General features: G+C 36.2%; 2 protein-coding genes across 2 annotated transcripts in view; both read right to left on the reverse strand.

Moving 5' to 3' along the window:
• The window catches only part of LOC145661604 (phospholipid-transporting ATPase ABCA3-like), a 1415399-nt gene that overhangs the window by 1340852 nt on the left and 56742 nt on the right, over positions 1 to 17805 (reverse strand). The gene's annotated exons all lie outside the window — the stretch shown is intronic.
• LOC145661605 (uncharacterized) lies at positions 9927 to 10889 on the reverse strand. Its single transcript, XM_081726925.1, has one exon. The coding sequence runs from the start codon at positions 10887 to 10889 to the stop codon at positions 9927 to 9929; it is 963 nt and encodes a 320-aa protein (XP_081583051.1).

Here is a 17805-nt window from a genome sequence, read left to right on the forward strand (position 1 = left end):
ATTTTAATTTATGTTTGTTTCTTATAATGCAAGTAAGACTTGTAAGATGTCAATACAACTTATTTTTGAAGAGACTAAAATGGTGACGCCATTTCCGGTGTTCTAGTAGCTAGCACGCGCGCCTTTCGTGCACGTAGTTGCACGTTCGATTCCCAGTGGGAGTCTCTTACAAAATTTGGACGATTACTGTGTTTGAGTTTCATCATAATCTTTGAGTTTCATCATAGTCTACGTCTCATACAATCTCGATGCAGAAATGGAATCCTAAACTTAAATAATTAACTAACTCGAAACCGATGAGAGTTCAAAACTCAAGGTTTCGGCAGAAAACTAGCTCAAAACTTTGGAATAGAAAAAGTATCAAGTGTCCAGTTGGAAGGGGAGGGAAAGGATGGGAACACGGACATAAGACCATAAAACACATTATTGAAATGGCAGTCAGTGAATATTACAGAGGTGGCTCTTGGGCCTAGAGCTTCGAAATTCCCTCTAGGGAATTTCCCGAGCGTGCTCAATCTGAGTTACCAGAATTTTCACAGTACTATATTCACCCATTGTTTATTCAATCCCCCCGCACTGGAAAATTTTAAATGAACATTGTCTCCTATCGTACTTAATATGAATAACATGTATTTTTGCAGTACTGCTTTTCACCTATAGTGTAATTAAATTCTTCCATGAGAAAATCTGTAATCAACACTCAGGCACGTAGCCAAGGAGGGTCTGGGGGGTCCGAACCCCCTTCGAGACCAGAAATGAAAAAAATAAGGAAGGATAAAACAAAATGAAATGACAAAAAGAATGATCAGCGTTAAAAATTAAAAGGAAAACTACAGGAAGCTTTTGCTTACTCTTTCTTATGAGGAGATTTGTATTACTTGCAATATGGTGACGAGGTAAGCGAGGTATTCTGGAAGAGTCAGATAATTTGAAAAATCAAGAAAAGTTATGGAATTCTCAAAATTCCTGCTACTAGTCAGGGAGATTTTAAGCTTTCGAAAACGTAAGTGCCGTTGCGTAACAGCGCGGACATTTTAAATCATAACTTTTCCTCATCGCATCCTTGCAGTATCACATATGTCATTTCAAGGACAATTTTCTGTTGCTCCTTTAACCTGTCATTTGGAACCGACAGTAGTTGACGGAATAATAAAAACAAAAAATGTTGAAAGAAAGTTCTGTTAGCATTTGATTCAACAGAGAAAGGAACGCATATATTGTAAAACTAGTTGAATATACACATACTTCGCACAGGGGCTGTATTTGGAAGTCAACGCCTGTGAGAGTATCACCATTGATCTCAGCGACCGCGAAAACTATGGATTTGAATCTAATATCGGTGATTTTGGGATATTTTTTACATGCCTCGGTATCCACACCCCGCTGACTCCCGGCCCGCATACTTGCAAGTCATCGCTAATGGAAGTGTCACCATTGATTTCAGCGACCGCGAAAACTATGGATTTGACACTAATATCGGTCATTTTGGATTACTTTTATATGTCTTGGTATCTCACCCCCTCCGGTGACTTCCGGCCCGGAGCCGAATAGCGTGAATTTGGAAGTTAATGCGACTGGAGTTTAACCATTGATTTCAGCGACCGCGAAAATATGAATTCGACACTAATAGCTCAAGTGGTAGAGCGTTGGCTTCGCATTCGGGACGTCGTGGCTTCGAATCCAGCTGGCTACCATCCTGACTGAAGTTCTCCAGGGTTACCCTCAGTCCTACCAGGCAAATGCAGGGATGGCGCCTACTAAACTGGCCCTGGGCGATACCTTCCCAAATCCTTTCCATTGTTAATGTTGTTGGATGTTCAATGCAAAATGGCCTCTGAGCTGTATCTGGTGATTGTTAAATAAATAAATAGTAAAATATCGGTCATTTTTTACTACTTTTACATGTCCCGGTAAAGGCCCCCCTGAGACCTCCTGGTTCGAATTTCGACAAAAACGTTTACTCTGGTCTGGAACCTTGACCAAGGTATTCGTGACTAAAATTTGGTAACGCTCGGTCAATTTGTCTGGTTCCCAAGCCGGTTCCGGTAAAAGACCCCTGAGACCCCACTGCTTCGAAATTTAAAAAAAATTGCTGCGTCTTGATCTGCCTAGGCTAAGGTAGCCCTGACCAAAATTTGGTATCTCTCGGTCCACTCGTCTGGTCCCCACAGACAGACAGAAACAAACACACAAACAAATTCTTTATTTTTTTATATTACAAGATTAGATATTACAATATTAGAAGATATTACAAGACAGTATTCAGTATGTACTTTTTATAATAATTGAGATCATAACGAAAGGAAAATTGTTATATTTGAATAAACAGGAGAAGAACGTAAATGTTGCAAAATCTTTTTCAATACTTTTTTTTATTATTTTGCTCGAAATTTCTTCATAGTTTGTTATTAAAATACTTGAAAACATATCCTCATTTTATTGTCCTAACAAACCAATATATGTTGATAGTATAATCGTTTAGATTGATCGAGGTACTGTGTCTTCAGAATATTTCATGTCACTCCCCCCCACCGTTACGAAATCTTGGCTAAACGAACCAATATATGTTCCAGTAAAATAGTTTAGAGTGATCGAGCCCCTTTTGTGAAGACCACAGTATTTCATGTCACGGACCCCCCTTCACGAAATTCTGGCTACGAGCCTGCAACACTGTCAGTAGCTACGTCCTCGAGTAATATACAGTTACAAGTACAGCTTTATTTTCGTATTTTTTTTCAACAGTTAACCAATTTAAAACCGTATTATAATTCAAAGTACTTATCATATTTTTATCGCAAAACAAGAATATGTAGTTAACTTCTTAAATACTTCGCTCCGCAGGAACTCGTTCAGCGCGTGCAACAAGCAAAAACAACATGCTTGGCGTCTCACAAATGACAAAGGACAGAAAAGAAAAGCAAAAGCAGAACAGTAGTGCCTTATCGCAGTCAGAGCTGACAACATAGTTTCGGTCGTCACTTACGCCAATAGACCTACAAGCGGTGTTCAAGAGTTATACAGTTACAATATACGTTGTGCCACAGTAGCGTTACAGGCGGAATTTGCACAAACTACAAATGAATATGTTTCTTACAAGTATCAGTCACTGTTGCACCCTCTTTACATTCTACACATCCTTTTTTTCCCACTTTTTGACCTTGACAAGCAGAAGTACCAGGCTTTCCGAGTTCACAACCATAAACTGTTTGTGTACAGAGTACGTTTTCAGTTCTTCGAATGACTGCGCGCGAAGAACAGGGGTGATGATCGGGCTACCGAATACGGCAGCCAGAAACAACCGGTTGCAACTTTAAATGTAAAATACAAATATAGAGCCTTGACAATGCCGTGAGGATATATATATATATATATATATATATATATATATATATATATATATATATATATATATATATATATATATATATATATATAAAATTTGTATATTCCAAGTATATCTTTGTGGAAGAACGTAATTAAAAACTATTAACTTTTCAAAATAAGAAACGAATTGATTTAGAGCAAGACGTGGTTACCCTAGTCCCACACCACGAGTATTCCGCTGAAGCGTTCTCTATAATTATCCTTTCATTGGAAAGGGCAGTTAAAGCTGATGGCTTAACAGAATACTCATGGTATGACAACAGGGTAACACCTCTTATTCTAAATGTCAATTCATTTCTTGTTTTGAACAGATAATAATTGCTTGATATTGTATAAGATCATAGCCATCAAAAAAAATTATACACAAAGTGTGAGACATGTAACACGGCATGAAAGATACCTCAAAATGGAATGGTTGCTTATGGACAACTTATATTTCATTTATTGTAAACAATAAATTCATTTTCACTGTAAATTTTGGATTTTGTACCTAAAATATGGAAATCACACAAATTTGAAATTTTAACACAACTCGTTTACGTTTTGCCAATTAAAGGGATAATATATACGCCGTAGTTGATTTAAAATAAAGCAATTTCGTATTTTATTTTTTAGAAATCTGTAATGTTGAGAATTTATGATTACAATGCCTTAATGCCTTATATTTCTCAATTACAAATTGCTGTGTTTTCAATTTGACTGTAAACAAGCTACTGTTTTGAGCGAACAGAAAATACTCTTTATTTAGGCGAGCCATATTAAGTAACGCTTTAGGTGAATGGTTAGCGTTGTGATTTGCAAATTTCCTGGCCTGGGTTCGATTCCAGCCCACTCCCTTTTCTCTTTTTAAAATGTTTCATTTACAAGGTTGTGCTCTAGTTGGATGCTGCTAAACGAAGATAATCTCCAATGGAGAAATTCAGTGATGATGTAATCCTAAAAATAAAGAAGAAAAATGAGTGGAGAAAACGAATAACAGAGTTAATTCTGTTAATGGTTCTATATTTGATTTTATCCGTTAATTTCGTGCATTTTTAAATTATTGTTAATTGACACTATATTCTCCAATTTTCCCCTTGTGTCTCGATGTGTAAATTTTCACAAATATTATGCAAATCAGGAACCTTTAGCTATATTTGCAACCTAAGGGGAAATATGCTTAGTACGGATAAATTTTCCAATTCGTTTGAGAGTTAAATTTTTGCATTTTTTTATTTACAAATAAATTACTGCTTACCAATATTTAGCATTTTTAAAAGTCATTTAACGAATAATGAAATCGGACAATTTCTACTTTCGAAGTAGTAGTACGTATCAATCAGTGGAGCCGGAACCAAGGACCTCAGGCCCTGTTATACCCCCAAAATTTTCATTGGAAGCTTCGGTCTTCCCCCAATGATCGACCAATATTTTAATTGATCTGCAGGTAGGACTATTGTTAATAATTTCAAAACTCAGCGCAAAGCTTTGTGTTTACTTAAAAAATACTGTACTACATATACCGGATAATCTATCCGTATATTATTTGATACGCATATATGTGTAATCATTTGAAGGAAATTAACTTGTTTATAATCCCTCATTTGAATTAATTATAAGATTATCTACGTCCCCTGACTGTTATCTACACATCGGCGTTTCTGGTGTCCGTATATTTTTTTTGGTATTGTGCTGCTTACTGCGAATACAAGTATATAAAGTCTCCCTTTTGTCATTTCGTCAGCCAGCATTCCTCATTCCTCATTCACAACAGGCAAATGCCAGGGTGATACAGAACTTATAGGTCCCAGGTCGATTCCTTCCTTCCCTTTCCTCGGATTGTGTGCTCGGCAAGGGACGTCATCCTTCAAAACGTGAAGGGCTAAATAGCCTTAGATGCCGAAAGAGCAGAAATCTAAATCCTAACCTAACATAACCTAACCTAACCTTGTTCTTTTAACAGTTGGGGACAACTTCATGCTGCTGTTTTAGCTACTCTACCAGGCGTAATTAATCTTGAAACAGGCGTAAGTTGGGTTGCCTAACTCATGGACTTTGTACATCAAGAATTTCTGTGGCCCACTGTACACAAGAAGAGATTTTATTAAATTCAGAGGAGGAAAGGAGTGTCAACTTAGTCTCACATCGTATCCTAAACTCTTAGATATACTTATTTGGAACTTTGTACAGCATAGTAAACCATGTACAAGTGGGGTTGCCAGATTTCAAGAACGGAAATCCGGAACGCTACTAAATTACGAGAATTTTTGAAATGCTTAAAATTAAAAGAAGTGTTATATACTAATTTACTTTCTTTCTTTAGATAGAGTTGTTCTAGTGTTACGTAGTCATATTTTTAGTCATTTTAGTAGACCTACTCCCTAGTTAAACGAAGTAAGCGAATTTACCCCCTCCCCACTTGTAAGCATCTTTCTCTCAGGATCTGTTATGTTTCGTGATTTTCAGAGTCTGATTTAGATCATTCACGGTATGATGTATCCTTTTACACGTCTCGTCTGTTCGTGTTGTATCTTTTTTTTTAGAACTTGCTTCTATTTTTTTTAGAAAACAAAATACCCCATTTTCCCATTGTAATCTGTTCAGTTTTATTAATTAAAGCAATATATTTTTCTTCTTGAATGATCAGCGGAAAATTACCACAAATATCTGTCAAGGATTATTGATTAAAATATTTCAGAAGCAAAATGCAGATTGAAACAGACTACTAAAAATAACAATAAGATTGAGCAGTAAAACATTTTGTCTCTGGCCCAACGAAACGAATGCTTCGTTCAATGTAAAAGTAGTTAAATCGTGAACTTAATTAAATATTTTATGTATTCAAGTTTTTTTTCAACTTTTGAATTTCTATATTCAAAAGTTTAAATATAATGTAGAAAAAAATACTAAATTTCCATTCTTTCTTTCTTCACTGAAATCCGGGACATTTAAGCGTCCCGAAAAATAGTTTCGGGGCAAACGGCTCGCATATCTCGATTCCATGATTGTCCCGGATTTTCCGAGACGAATGGCAACCCTTCGTATACACACGAGCAAAAATGCATTCACACTTTCCAATTATTATATCCTGCAACGTTAGACAACCAACAATACTGTTAAGGTTCGTTGGTTGAGAACTACATAAGACGATCTACAAATGTGCTAGTTTGTTCGAAACATGTCAGGGTAGCAAACTTCAAAAAATAGAAAAATATCCATACCTCTGTGACGAATAAAAAATCGGTTAGCATACACAGTATACTATTTACAGTGCGATTGATATTATGACAGACTTACAAAGAAATGTTATTTAACCTTAGGTATACCAAGGAATAATTAATCTTGGTCAAACATTCATATTATTTCACAGATTACAGCATTTTAAAAATCTCTGAATATTTTATATTATTGGTTTCAACGTTACCTTCAGTTTTCTTAGTTACCAGTTTTAGTATCTACTTAAACTTTATGAACAAATATCAGGTCGAGGTATTTTGACTTTTATTATTCGTTTGTGAGAATATTTTTATTAGCAAAACCATCCTAGCTTTATTTTTTAAAAAATGTGTTATTACTATTTTTCATTAACACATTAAAGCTAACAAGAATATTTCTTTTGTTTTGTATTACTGGTTTCCAGTGTGTTCGGAAAATGAAATTGAAAAAAAAAATAAATACAATGGAAAAAAGAAAAGGAAGATAACCTGAGAAAATAAAAACAAGATGTGCAGCGTATCAGTTCAATTTACGAAAACCATTGCATCAGTAGAAAACATGTCATTTGTTTTAAATATAACAAATAGTCATATTTTGTGTGCACATAACATGAGTTTGTGTAATTTAATCTCCAATTAATGATACATGCATGTCTTTATTAGAAGTATATACGATATGAAAATAATTCGAGTTCTCTCTTGTAATACGCCGTAATATATCATTCACTATCTCTTGCTATATTATAAGTAATCGAGAACTGCCATTTCGTAAAGAAGAGTAAATAGAAAAGAAACTGAAACATAATCAAATATGAATATCGATGAATGTTTCGGATCATCTTTGAATTGGAGATATCTTCACTCTCTTTTTCTCTTGGTTAACATATGCATGATTCTTGCGTCTCATTTCTAGAAGGAGAACTTTGAGCAAAGAGAAGTCATCAAACACCCTGCAAATACAAATTAAATTTAAAAGTATTTAGTAAGCTTTAAGTAGATTTGAACTCATGACCTCCGGATTTCTAACGTATTGCCTATAACACTTCGGCTGTTCTTTCACTACTGCTGAAGTCTCCCAACTTGAGAGTTCTGTCATGAAATGATTGTTGGAGGAAGAAAGAACAGAAACAAAACTTTGATTTATAAAAAATAACAGAAATAAACAGAAACTTTCGGTTTGGCGAATGAAGGCTTAAGTACCAAGTCTCGGTTAGGACAACTCTTTTGAAGAAATCTTGAGTGTGAAGGCAACAAGGCAACCAGGCAACAAGGCAACAATTCCGTCACTTGAATTTGGAGCTGACTACGTAATCCTTGTGCCTCAATACTATGTCGAACAAACCTTTGTTTAGTGGCGGATATAAGTCCTTGACCAGATAATGGGTACTGCTTTGAAACCAAATGCAGGTATGAGGATTAAATCTGTCATATCTGTAGTTAGGTGTGGATAAGAAACAAAATTGAGAACCAAAGGTTTAAGAGCAACTCAAGTTATTAATAGATCGAAAGATTATTGACTTACATCATCAAAAAAGAAATACGAAAGACTTTTCGAAACAAAAAAATAACAGAATTTTGTAACCGGAGGTAAAGAAACGTAATGTGAATATACTAAGGAGAATTTTTACTGTGTAATGATAGTGGTTCAGTGGTCAAGGCGCTGGGCCAGTAATATAAAGGTCGCCGGATCCACGGAGGGCAAGTGCTTATTTCTACTTTAGAATTTTTGGTGGCGATTGATCGGCGATCACAAATATTTTTTTATTTTCAGATTTCTAATGCTCGAATGTTTCAATATTTGAACTACCAAATCTTCAGATATAATAATAATAATAATAATAATAATTATTATTATTATTATTATTATTATTATTATTATTATTATTATTATTATTATTATTATTATTATTATTATTATCTCGTAGAAGATTAAAAGTTAGGAACTTATTATCACTCAGGCCATACTATTACAAGCAGAAACGTGACATTTGGCAAGAAGATTTTGGTTTTGTTTAGTGTTGCCCACGAGAAGAAGAAATTCTCATCTCATTTTTCAAACAAACAAAATCGAGACAAGAAAGAAGAATTTACTTTTGAGATGGGACAAGGCTAATTATCGTCTTGTTTAGAGATGAAAATCGAGGCGAGACGAAATGTATCGTAAACATTTCTCGTCTTATTTTGATTCTCGAAGTAGTGTATGCCCATTCTTTACGTAGCAATTGCTCTGTAGACATGAATCTTAAACGCTATTTTATTACGTTGTATTTCTGAGCTTATCAAATTTTGGTCTGTGTACCTATTTTTGTAGCAAAACTTTCATAATTACTTCTACATATCCTAAAAGTTAGTTTATTATTTAGGGGAAGTGCGCACAGTACCGGACACCTAAGGTTTTTTCCGAATCCACGAGATAAGTAAGAGGTACATCATGAAAGTAATGCAATCATATTAAAGTTGGGAATGTATTATAAGAGCTGACATAAAAGAAACTACAATAATGGAGAGGAATATTTTAAAATGAAAATGAAAATCAGGTTCAAATTCACACACACACACACACAAACGTTATCCAGTACTGGACACAACATAAAATACATTTGTTTTCTTTCATGTGCAATGAATAGAATGATATATGAACGTAAAAAACTTCTGAAGACAGTTCTATAAATATTTAAGTAAATAAAACACATCTTGTGTTATCGTTGCAGATACAAAACAAGCAAAGAAATGTCAAGCCAATATCCCAGTATTGAACAAGGAGGGTGAAAATGTGAATATTAGTCTTACCTCACCTGAACATAAACAAGCACTAAAAAATACACCGATCACATATGTAATAGTCAAGATTCTCTTGACTTGTGCATGCAACATGATCCCATTCCTGACACAAAATACACTGCACCCACTCTTCGTCTACTGTCTCAGAACAAATGATGCATTCAGTAATGATGGCATTTGATCCAGCGCTGCACTTATCTGTGCCACCGGTGTGAAAATTCAGTTTTTTCTTATAGTCTTCTTACTTTTTTTTGCACTTGTCTGTTCGCATTCATTAGCTAATTTTTCGTTGAGTTATCTTCGTCTACTTGAAACTGCATGCTCTTCATTTTCGTTTCTTCTATCACTTGTGCTTTGCATCCTGTTACGTTGCTCTTCTAATCTTTTCCTGTATGGCGTTGATGTTAGAATTTGGCTGGTTTCACTTCTGTTTCCTCTCATTGTTAACTGCTATTTGTTTCGCTTGTGACTGAGTAGATCTCTTGAGCTATTGTCTGAAATTGTCTTGAAGTTAACGGCACACTAGGATCGAATGAAGACCTTTCTTGAGGTGAGCGAGAAATCGTGCTAGCAGAAATGTTTCACACCCTGTGAAGTAGAGATAGTTGTTTCTAAAGATGTTTCTGGAATAGGAGAAGGTGGCTTTCGGAAATTGGCATCTGAATCGACAGAGAAATGTGCTGATGGAAGGAAATCCAAGTCAGTAAAGACATTCCTATTCAAAGGATAAAGTCCGGTGCAGTTAAAAGCTGACTTTGCTAAATCCATTATGCAAATGGCAGTAAACGTTGTGTTTACTAAACCAGCCACGTCTTTCACTGAAATTTCCAAGATAACATATGTTATCATCCATACAGAACAAGCCTCGTGGTAGGCTGCTTTAAACAGTTTCATTACAGCTCGGTCTAACGGCTGTAATCTGTGCATCATGTGAGGAGGTAGACTAATCATATGAGCGTTGTTCTCTTTAGCATACAAAACAACCAGAAGCTCTTTGTGTGAAGTGTGTCCGTCAACAATTAGTAGGGCAGTGTCTTTGTTTGTTGGCTTCACGCGAGCAACAAACATTTCAAGATATTTCCGGAAACCCACAGCTCTCATCCATCCACTTTCTTCACCAATGAAAGCACTATTCGTTGGCGCATCTTTCTTCAGTTCCAAAGATATCCTTTTCCGCGGAAAGACAAACAACGGGGGAAGAAATTGATCACCAGTTGAATTAATCGTGAGTAGTACTGTGATGTTTCTGCCTCCTTCTCCTGAAGTAATATTTCCGGATTGTTTCTTTTCTTTCTGCGACAGAACTTTAGTTGCATTATCGTGAACCACCGACACTCCAGTCTCATCACAGTTAAATATATTAGAAGGTTTAAAGTTGTGCTTCACAAGTAACTCTTCATATTTGTCAAAAAATAAATCAGCGTGCTTTTTACTAAACCCCACAGCTTTGTGCATGCTCGTCGACTGAGGAATACGCAACGACAATTCAGGATAACGTTTCATGAAACTAGTAGAACTTCTGTCCAGCATATTTTTGTCTTTATTAAACTGATGATTAATTTTGAGGTGCTCTGCTAAATTTAAAACAAATTTCAAAGAACTCCTTTTTGTTCATTGGCAGCAATTGGTTGTCCAAGCCGTTTAGATAATTAACAAGCTGCGTCTCCATTTCTTCTGAAAATGTTGCATCAAAACTGCCCATTTGAGGAGTCACTTCTTTGTGTTTTCAATTTTCAAGTCTTTCACTCTATCCCCTAAAGTGCTCTTTGGTACTAGAAAGTTACTTGCTCGTACCCTCAGTCTCATTTGCCCTTCCATGACTGCATGCGTTGCCTTCTTCATATCCTCTTCCACTCACTTCCCCTTTTCTTGCTTGCCATCTTGCCTGGAAAAAACAAGAACGAGAAACGTCACTATTATAAAATTTCCGTAAGGACGACATTGTGTCCTTGTCCGATACTGGGAACATACATACTTCCCGGTACTGGAAAATTAACATGTTAGCATATAATGTCGAATCACGTAGTAACACTTTCCGTAATTCAATATTTATTAAATACTTGGGTACATTATACAATAAGGGAAGTCATATATGTAACAAAATGTTCAATTACTTACCCGTACAGTCGACAGAGTAGACAAAACTTAACACACAGCACCAACGTACACAGCAATTCAGCTACAAACGCGAATATCTCGCTCCACACTGGTCTGATACAAGTCACAACTTGCTCACCTACATCTTGAACTTACACAATGGTGATGATAACCAGCACACATCTATCATCTGCGGACTCTACTACTACTGTCCGGTACTGGGTAACGTCCTGTACTGTGCGCACTTCCCCTACCTTACCTTTTAGTGATATTCAGTTATTTTTATTACAGTTATTTTCCTTAAAACGTCCAGTAGAATACTTTCTACATGATATTTTAGTGAAACCTTTCGTTTAAAATTTTGGTAGTTGCACAGGTGTGTTCTGAAGGTCCCGACCCCCTCCCTGAAATCCCGATTTTTCTGTAAGTTTTGCCTAATTTTAAGGCAAATTTTAAAACGTTTATTATTATTATTATTATTATTATTATTATTATTATTATTATTATTATTATTATTATTATTATTATTATTATTATTATTATTATTATTATTACTGAAGACTTGTGAATTTAATGGTTTACTAGTATAGCACTGAGATCCAAGCTGAGTCTTACATTACCGCAGCGAAGATCTTAACATCTAACTAGTTGTAGGGACGTACGCAGGGAATATTCCTGGTCGTCTGGACACTTCTGTCCAATCCCGACTATTTTTTAACTTTTGACTAATGTCTGGGGTGGTTTTACATATTTTAATACAATCTGTCCTCACATGGAATTTGTCTTCTATACAGGGTGTTTCAAAACAACAGCGACAACGTTTGAGAGGTGATTTCTGACACCATGATAAAACAAAAAGTATAGACCCACTTGGTTGCACAAATGATTCCTTTCGGAGTTGTAGTCTGCCGGAAACATGAAAAAATGAACTTTAAAGTCCCATAGCTCCAAATCTATGGGATGTACCGCAATCAGTTCAAGACTTTACTTAGGAAATAGTAGGAAATAGTATGTGCCCTATCCAAATATCCATATTTCAAAATCCTGCGGTACTTCCGCAACAATTTTGATAGAGCTAGTTGGTGAATACTTCAAATTGTATGCACGTAGCCAAACTTCCTCTATAAAAATTATTGCGTGAGTACCCTAGTATTTTCCGAAACATGTATTTTTGGATAGCGCACGTATTACATCCTAAATGAAATCTTGACCCGACCACGGTATGCCCATAGTTTTGGAGCTTTGGACCTATAAAATTCATTTTCTTCACGTTTTCGGCAGCGTATAAATCGGAAAGGAAGCATTTGTGCACCCAGGTTGGTGTATAATTTTTATCTTATTTGATGTCAGGAATCACCTCCCAAACGGTGACGGTGTTGTTTTGCAACACCCTTTATATATTATAAGAGGAAGAGATAGATATAAACTAGTGATGGGTAAATTCCCGGCAAGATATTTTTCAGGAATATTCCCGGGAAGATTCCCAAAATGAGAATTTTTACGGGAATTTATGTGCAACCACAAAGAAAATTGCATTCTATTACTATATTATGATTTCAAAGTTAAATTCTTTTCTTATCTCAGTATATTATTACAGTTGTCTCCAGAGGATTCTTTAACATGTATATTCTGAACGGCACTATGTTACTTTATTAACATATATTATATTTACAGAGTACGCATAAATGTGTATTTACTTACAATATGTTCTATGAAATAAATATGTGGAAAAAGTGGTATAGTAATTTCACATATTTTTACACCGCTAAACCGTTTAAAATTATAAGTAAGCGGATTTTCTAAACTTCACTCTACTACTGACATTATAAACATAAAAAATTTTAAATGTTATAAACAAATTAAATTGGGTAACTGTCATAAGATACATGTTTCAACAATTTATCAGTATTTGCGCATACATATTTATGTTCACAAAATTTGCAAGATACTGACTTATCTTTATAATTTAGCACGTAACATTCCTACACACCACCTTTCTTCCTACCTATTTCTCGAAATCCCTTGCGTTAATTCACATGTAAGAGAAGTCCCATACCTCTTCAGAAATTCGATTCAGACACAGGGGACAGACCGACGTCTATTAGTAACGATGTTTCGGTGTGTATTAATTGTAATTCATCTCTATTTCTACACAATTTCTACATTAATTTACAAACTGGTTCCTTTCCATCATTTTTAAATTAGTACTTTGCTAGTTTTTACTGCAGATGGAAGTGGAACTAATAAATCATACGATTAGTTATATAAAGTACAGTGAACGAATTTTATTTTTTTAAACTCTTAACTGGTATGGTATGCGTCAGATCGCTGTAGGATATATCTCTTGTTTAAAAAACGTTTTAAAATATTTTGTATAATATTTTTTCAATGTTATAAAGAATGAGAAAATCAATTTTGAGTCTCGTTTTTTACTCTGGGATTATAGAAAATTAATAAAATATCTGTGTCTTTCTGACCCATACCACACCAGTTATGAGATACGAAATCACCATACCTGTTAAGGGTTAACCTGCAAATTATCGAAAGCCTAGAAGTAACTCATAATAAATGAAAACAAAGTAATTAGTCATGCGTTTCTTATAATTTGGAATATAAAATAGAGAAATGGAAATAAATTCCTTCCCGGGAATTTATAAGCCAGGAAAAAACCAGAGAATATTCCCATTTTTTATCTTCCTTCCCACCGGGAATATTCTCACTGCCAATCACTAATATAAACACCTTATTTTAAAATATGTGAGCCCATCTTCCGTTGTCGTTGAAAATCTGCTGTTGAGGGGAAAAAGGGGAAGTTCTAAATATGCCGTCAAAATGTAAATGTGACATCGTGAAAAAAAAAATCAAAACTGTACTTGTCAGTAGAAAACACAATCTCATCACAAAAACTCCTATACCTCGTGCGCTGTGCGCTTCAACGAGGCATGTTAACATCTGTGTAAAGACCTGTGTGAAAACGTACTTTTAAATATGAACCCTCCAGGACTGTATGACTCCGGAAAACCCAAAACAAAGCATACCCTTTAACAGAATGGAGAACCAAAGACCGGAAGATGTGAATCAAGAACATACAAGATAAGAAGAGAAGAGTAAAGGAGCAATACTCCAAAAACCAGCAAACAACCCGGAACCCCTTGGCCCAGCTAAGCGCTGAGCGGGTGAAGGAAAGAGAACCTTAATAACACAACGCAAGCTAGTCTACTACGACACATTGCGCAACACTACGAAGTCGAACAAAAAATAGGTGATCTAACTTGGAAAACCCCGAATACGGCTTCAAAAACCAGATATGAACTTGGTTGAATACGCCAAAGTACTAACCATTTTCGAAATAGAACACATAAAATGTACTAAAAAGAACTGAAATTAAAATAAAAAGAGGAGTCATTGAACACCACAGACAACTAGAATCAACACTAAAATAGGGGGAATTTGCCCTAGAGGAGATCCCGCTTTAGCCCACATGATACGGAAAGAGGCAGTTATCGGCGAAAGTTGCAATAACGCGTCCCAGCGGCAAAGAGTCGAATTTTGGAAAATGAATAGAGCCTGTGTCTTCTTTAATGATGAAGTAAAAATTGAAACTGTCCGAAGGTTTTTCTTGTGGGTGGGCACTAATTCCATAAAACATGTCTTGTGAAAACGGAGTCGGCAGAAAGTCGGCATACAGCGGACGGAACGACAGCGGAAAATGATAGTTGTAAAGACGTCGAAACGTTGACGGCGTGCCGACCATAAAAAATAAGGTAAATGCGTTAAAAGGAATGTAGTAAAGGGACTGCACGTAAAGGGCATATGAGAAGTAAATACTTAAAATAAAATACAAGTACGAGAGGATTCTTGACAAACATTTTGGAAGGAGACGGCAGACAGCGGACGGCGACTGCGGCAAATGTTGTCGGAAAGATGCCGAAACGTTGACGGCGTGCCGACAAGTAAAGGAGCCGAAAGAAGGTCGGCAAACAGCGGATGGACCGACCTTGAAAAGATGCTCGGACAGGCGCCGAGCCGCCAGTGCCTCTGAAGAGCCTGATTTCAGAAATCGTAGTCTGGTTGCGCTGCCTGTATGTTCGGTTCGCGTTCTTCATTTGTCACATGGTGATGCAGTGTGGGTGAAGGGTTCAAACAAAGTTCGTTGAGGTTGAGTTTACAAGTGGGGAAAATGTTTATAAATATAAATATATTCGTTAAAAGTATATATCATGCTGCATCAGTTCCTGAAGGAGCAGGACGCTCATAGTTTTATGGATTATTCATTGAGTATGAAGTGAGAGAGCAATATACATTTGGTGAGTTAATTTAATATTATGCATGTACATTTCAAATTGTTATAAATTTTATATGTTGTGTTACATATGTTAATTGGTAGATTCGGTTATAGTATGTTCCCGCGCACTTGCGTCTGTGGCATGTAAAATTTGGGGGGAAGGTATGAAAGGAAGTGAAGTGATTTAAATGCTACTACCTAGCCCAACCTGTGTATTAACTTCGATTCTATTTGTTACATTTCTGCGTACCTTCACGGAACCCCTAAGGTATATCAAGAACTCGATTACAATTGTAGGGTCCGCGCTGGTTCAGTGGTAGAACGTTCACATCTGGTGCTTGGGGTCCCGGATTCGATCACAGCCATCGCCGTATGAACTTTGTGGTGAGCAAACAGCGTCTGCGTGGGTTTCGTCGAGGTTCTCCCGTTTATTTACACTTTCTTCATTCCACCATTTCATTCATTACTCATCATCACCCTCTTCTATAGCCTAACCGGCATAACAGTGGGACAAAAAACTTAAGGATTTCACTTAATTTTTTATTTAAAAATACGAAGGACAGTTAAGAAACTGTAGTACACGATTTTCTTCTTGAAATTGCAAAAGTTCACATGCCTTAGTTTTTAAGGTAAGTGGCGTCTAACTCAACGGCAATGTATTTCTACACAGTGTACGAGAGCTGTATTTTATGTTTAGAACTGAAGCGTTACTAGTATGAAACCATAACAAGTGATATCGAAATATGTATGATTACCAAAGCCCACATGTTTTCACTACCCTCGCTTACGCGTATACCCACCGTCGCTGACGCACTTGTTCCCTTCGAACACACGCCCGCGCGGGCCCACCAGCGTTGCCTTGCTTGACTCAGTTATATAGAATTCGTGCTTTTTAGTGGCCAACTAGCATCAGGGGCGGATCCAGGGGGAGCGATCGGGGCGATTGTCCCCCTTCCAAATGAGGAAACTTTCTATTTTATATATAAATAAAACCCATTCCAGAGTTTGGAGTACTCAAAAGTAGCTCTAGGTAGCAGTATTACAACCTCCCTCCCTCCCCCAGAAATCCGTCCTGGATCCGCCCCTGACTAGCACAGGTTGGTTTGTGTCTTTTGCACTGTAGTTTTTATACCCCTAACCTAATGTAAAGTAATCGAACGTAACTTAATCTAATCCAACCAAATATAACCGATCGGAGTACGTTTTGGTACATTTTTTTTTCGATTTTCAAATTGGTTCTGCGATACAACAGTAAATCCCTAAATTTAGGTTAGGTTAGATTGGATAATTTTTAGATTAAGTGCTCTGACGTACTGCTAGAGATGATAGCTTGATTTTGTCTTTTGTGAATAGTTGTTGCATAATAGAGTGAGAAAGTGACCCGCAACCTTTTCTTATGGCAAAAATACTTAATAAAGCGAGGTGGTATACAGGCTGCACTCTTATAATACAATCAAAGGAACGCTATTTCCAAGCAGAAATCATACTCTAGGGGAAAACGTCAGCGCGGTGAGTGGTACACTGAGAAAATTAATCGGTAACCAACTGGAGGTTAAAGGATAAGTTGGCTGCTAGAAGCAGTTAATAATTTTATCTATGCCAGGTGTGATATTTTCATGTCGCCCAGTGGAAATATTTTAGAAGCAATTAGAAGGAAATTGGTGAAATAATTAAAAATTTTTATCAATTATTCCGGGTGGTGCGCCGAAAATAAACCTGAACGAACACAAATTCGGATTTGTACATACGTTTTAAGCCTGAATAACAAAAAGGCAGATAATTATCTTAGAGAAACGTGAATAATTTCTCACAATGCTTGTGCCATGACAAGGTTTGTGTTCCTTTAGTATTCTCTAGTATTTAGTGTCTCTTTAGTAACCTAATAAGTTCCACTAGATTATATACTGCAGGACTTGTTTCACATGTGAGCGAAAACTTCCAATTTAAAAAAAATACAGGAGAAATGAGGTAGTGGTTAAACGCTCTTGTGTACAGATTTACTTGTGGCGCAATACTAGAAAAAAAATTGAAAAATTCTTTCACCAGTATCTTTTTTATTGTCCC

Source organism: Thermobia domestica, chromosome 10, assembly GCF_964235325.1.
Source record: "Thermobia domestica chromosome 10, izTheDome1.hap1.1, whole genome shotgun sequence".
Lineage (NCBI taxonomy): Eukaryota > Metazoa > Arthropoda > Insecta > Zygentoma > Lepismatidae > Thermobia > Thermobia domestica.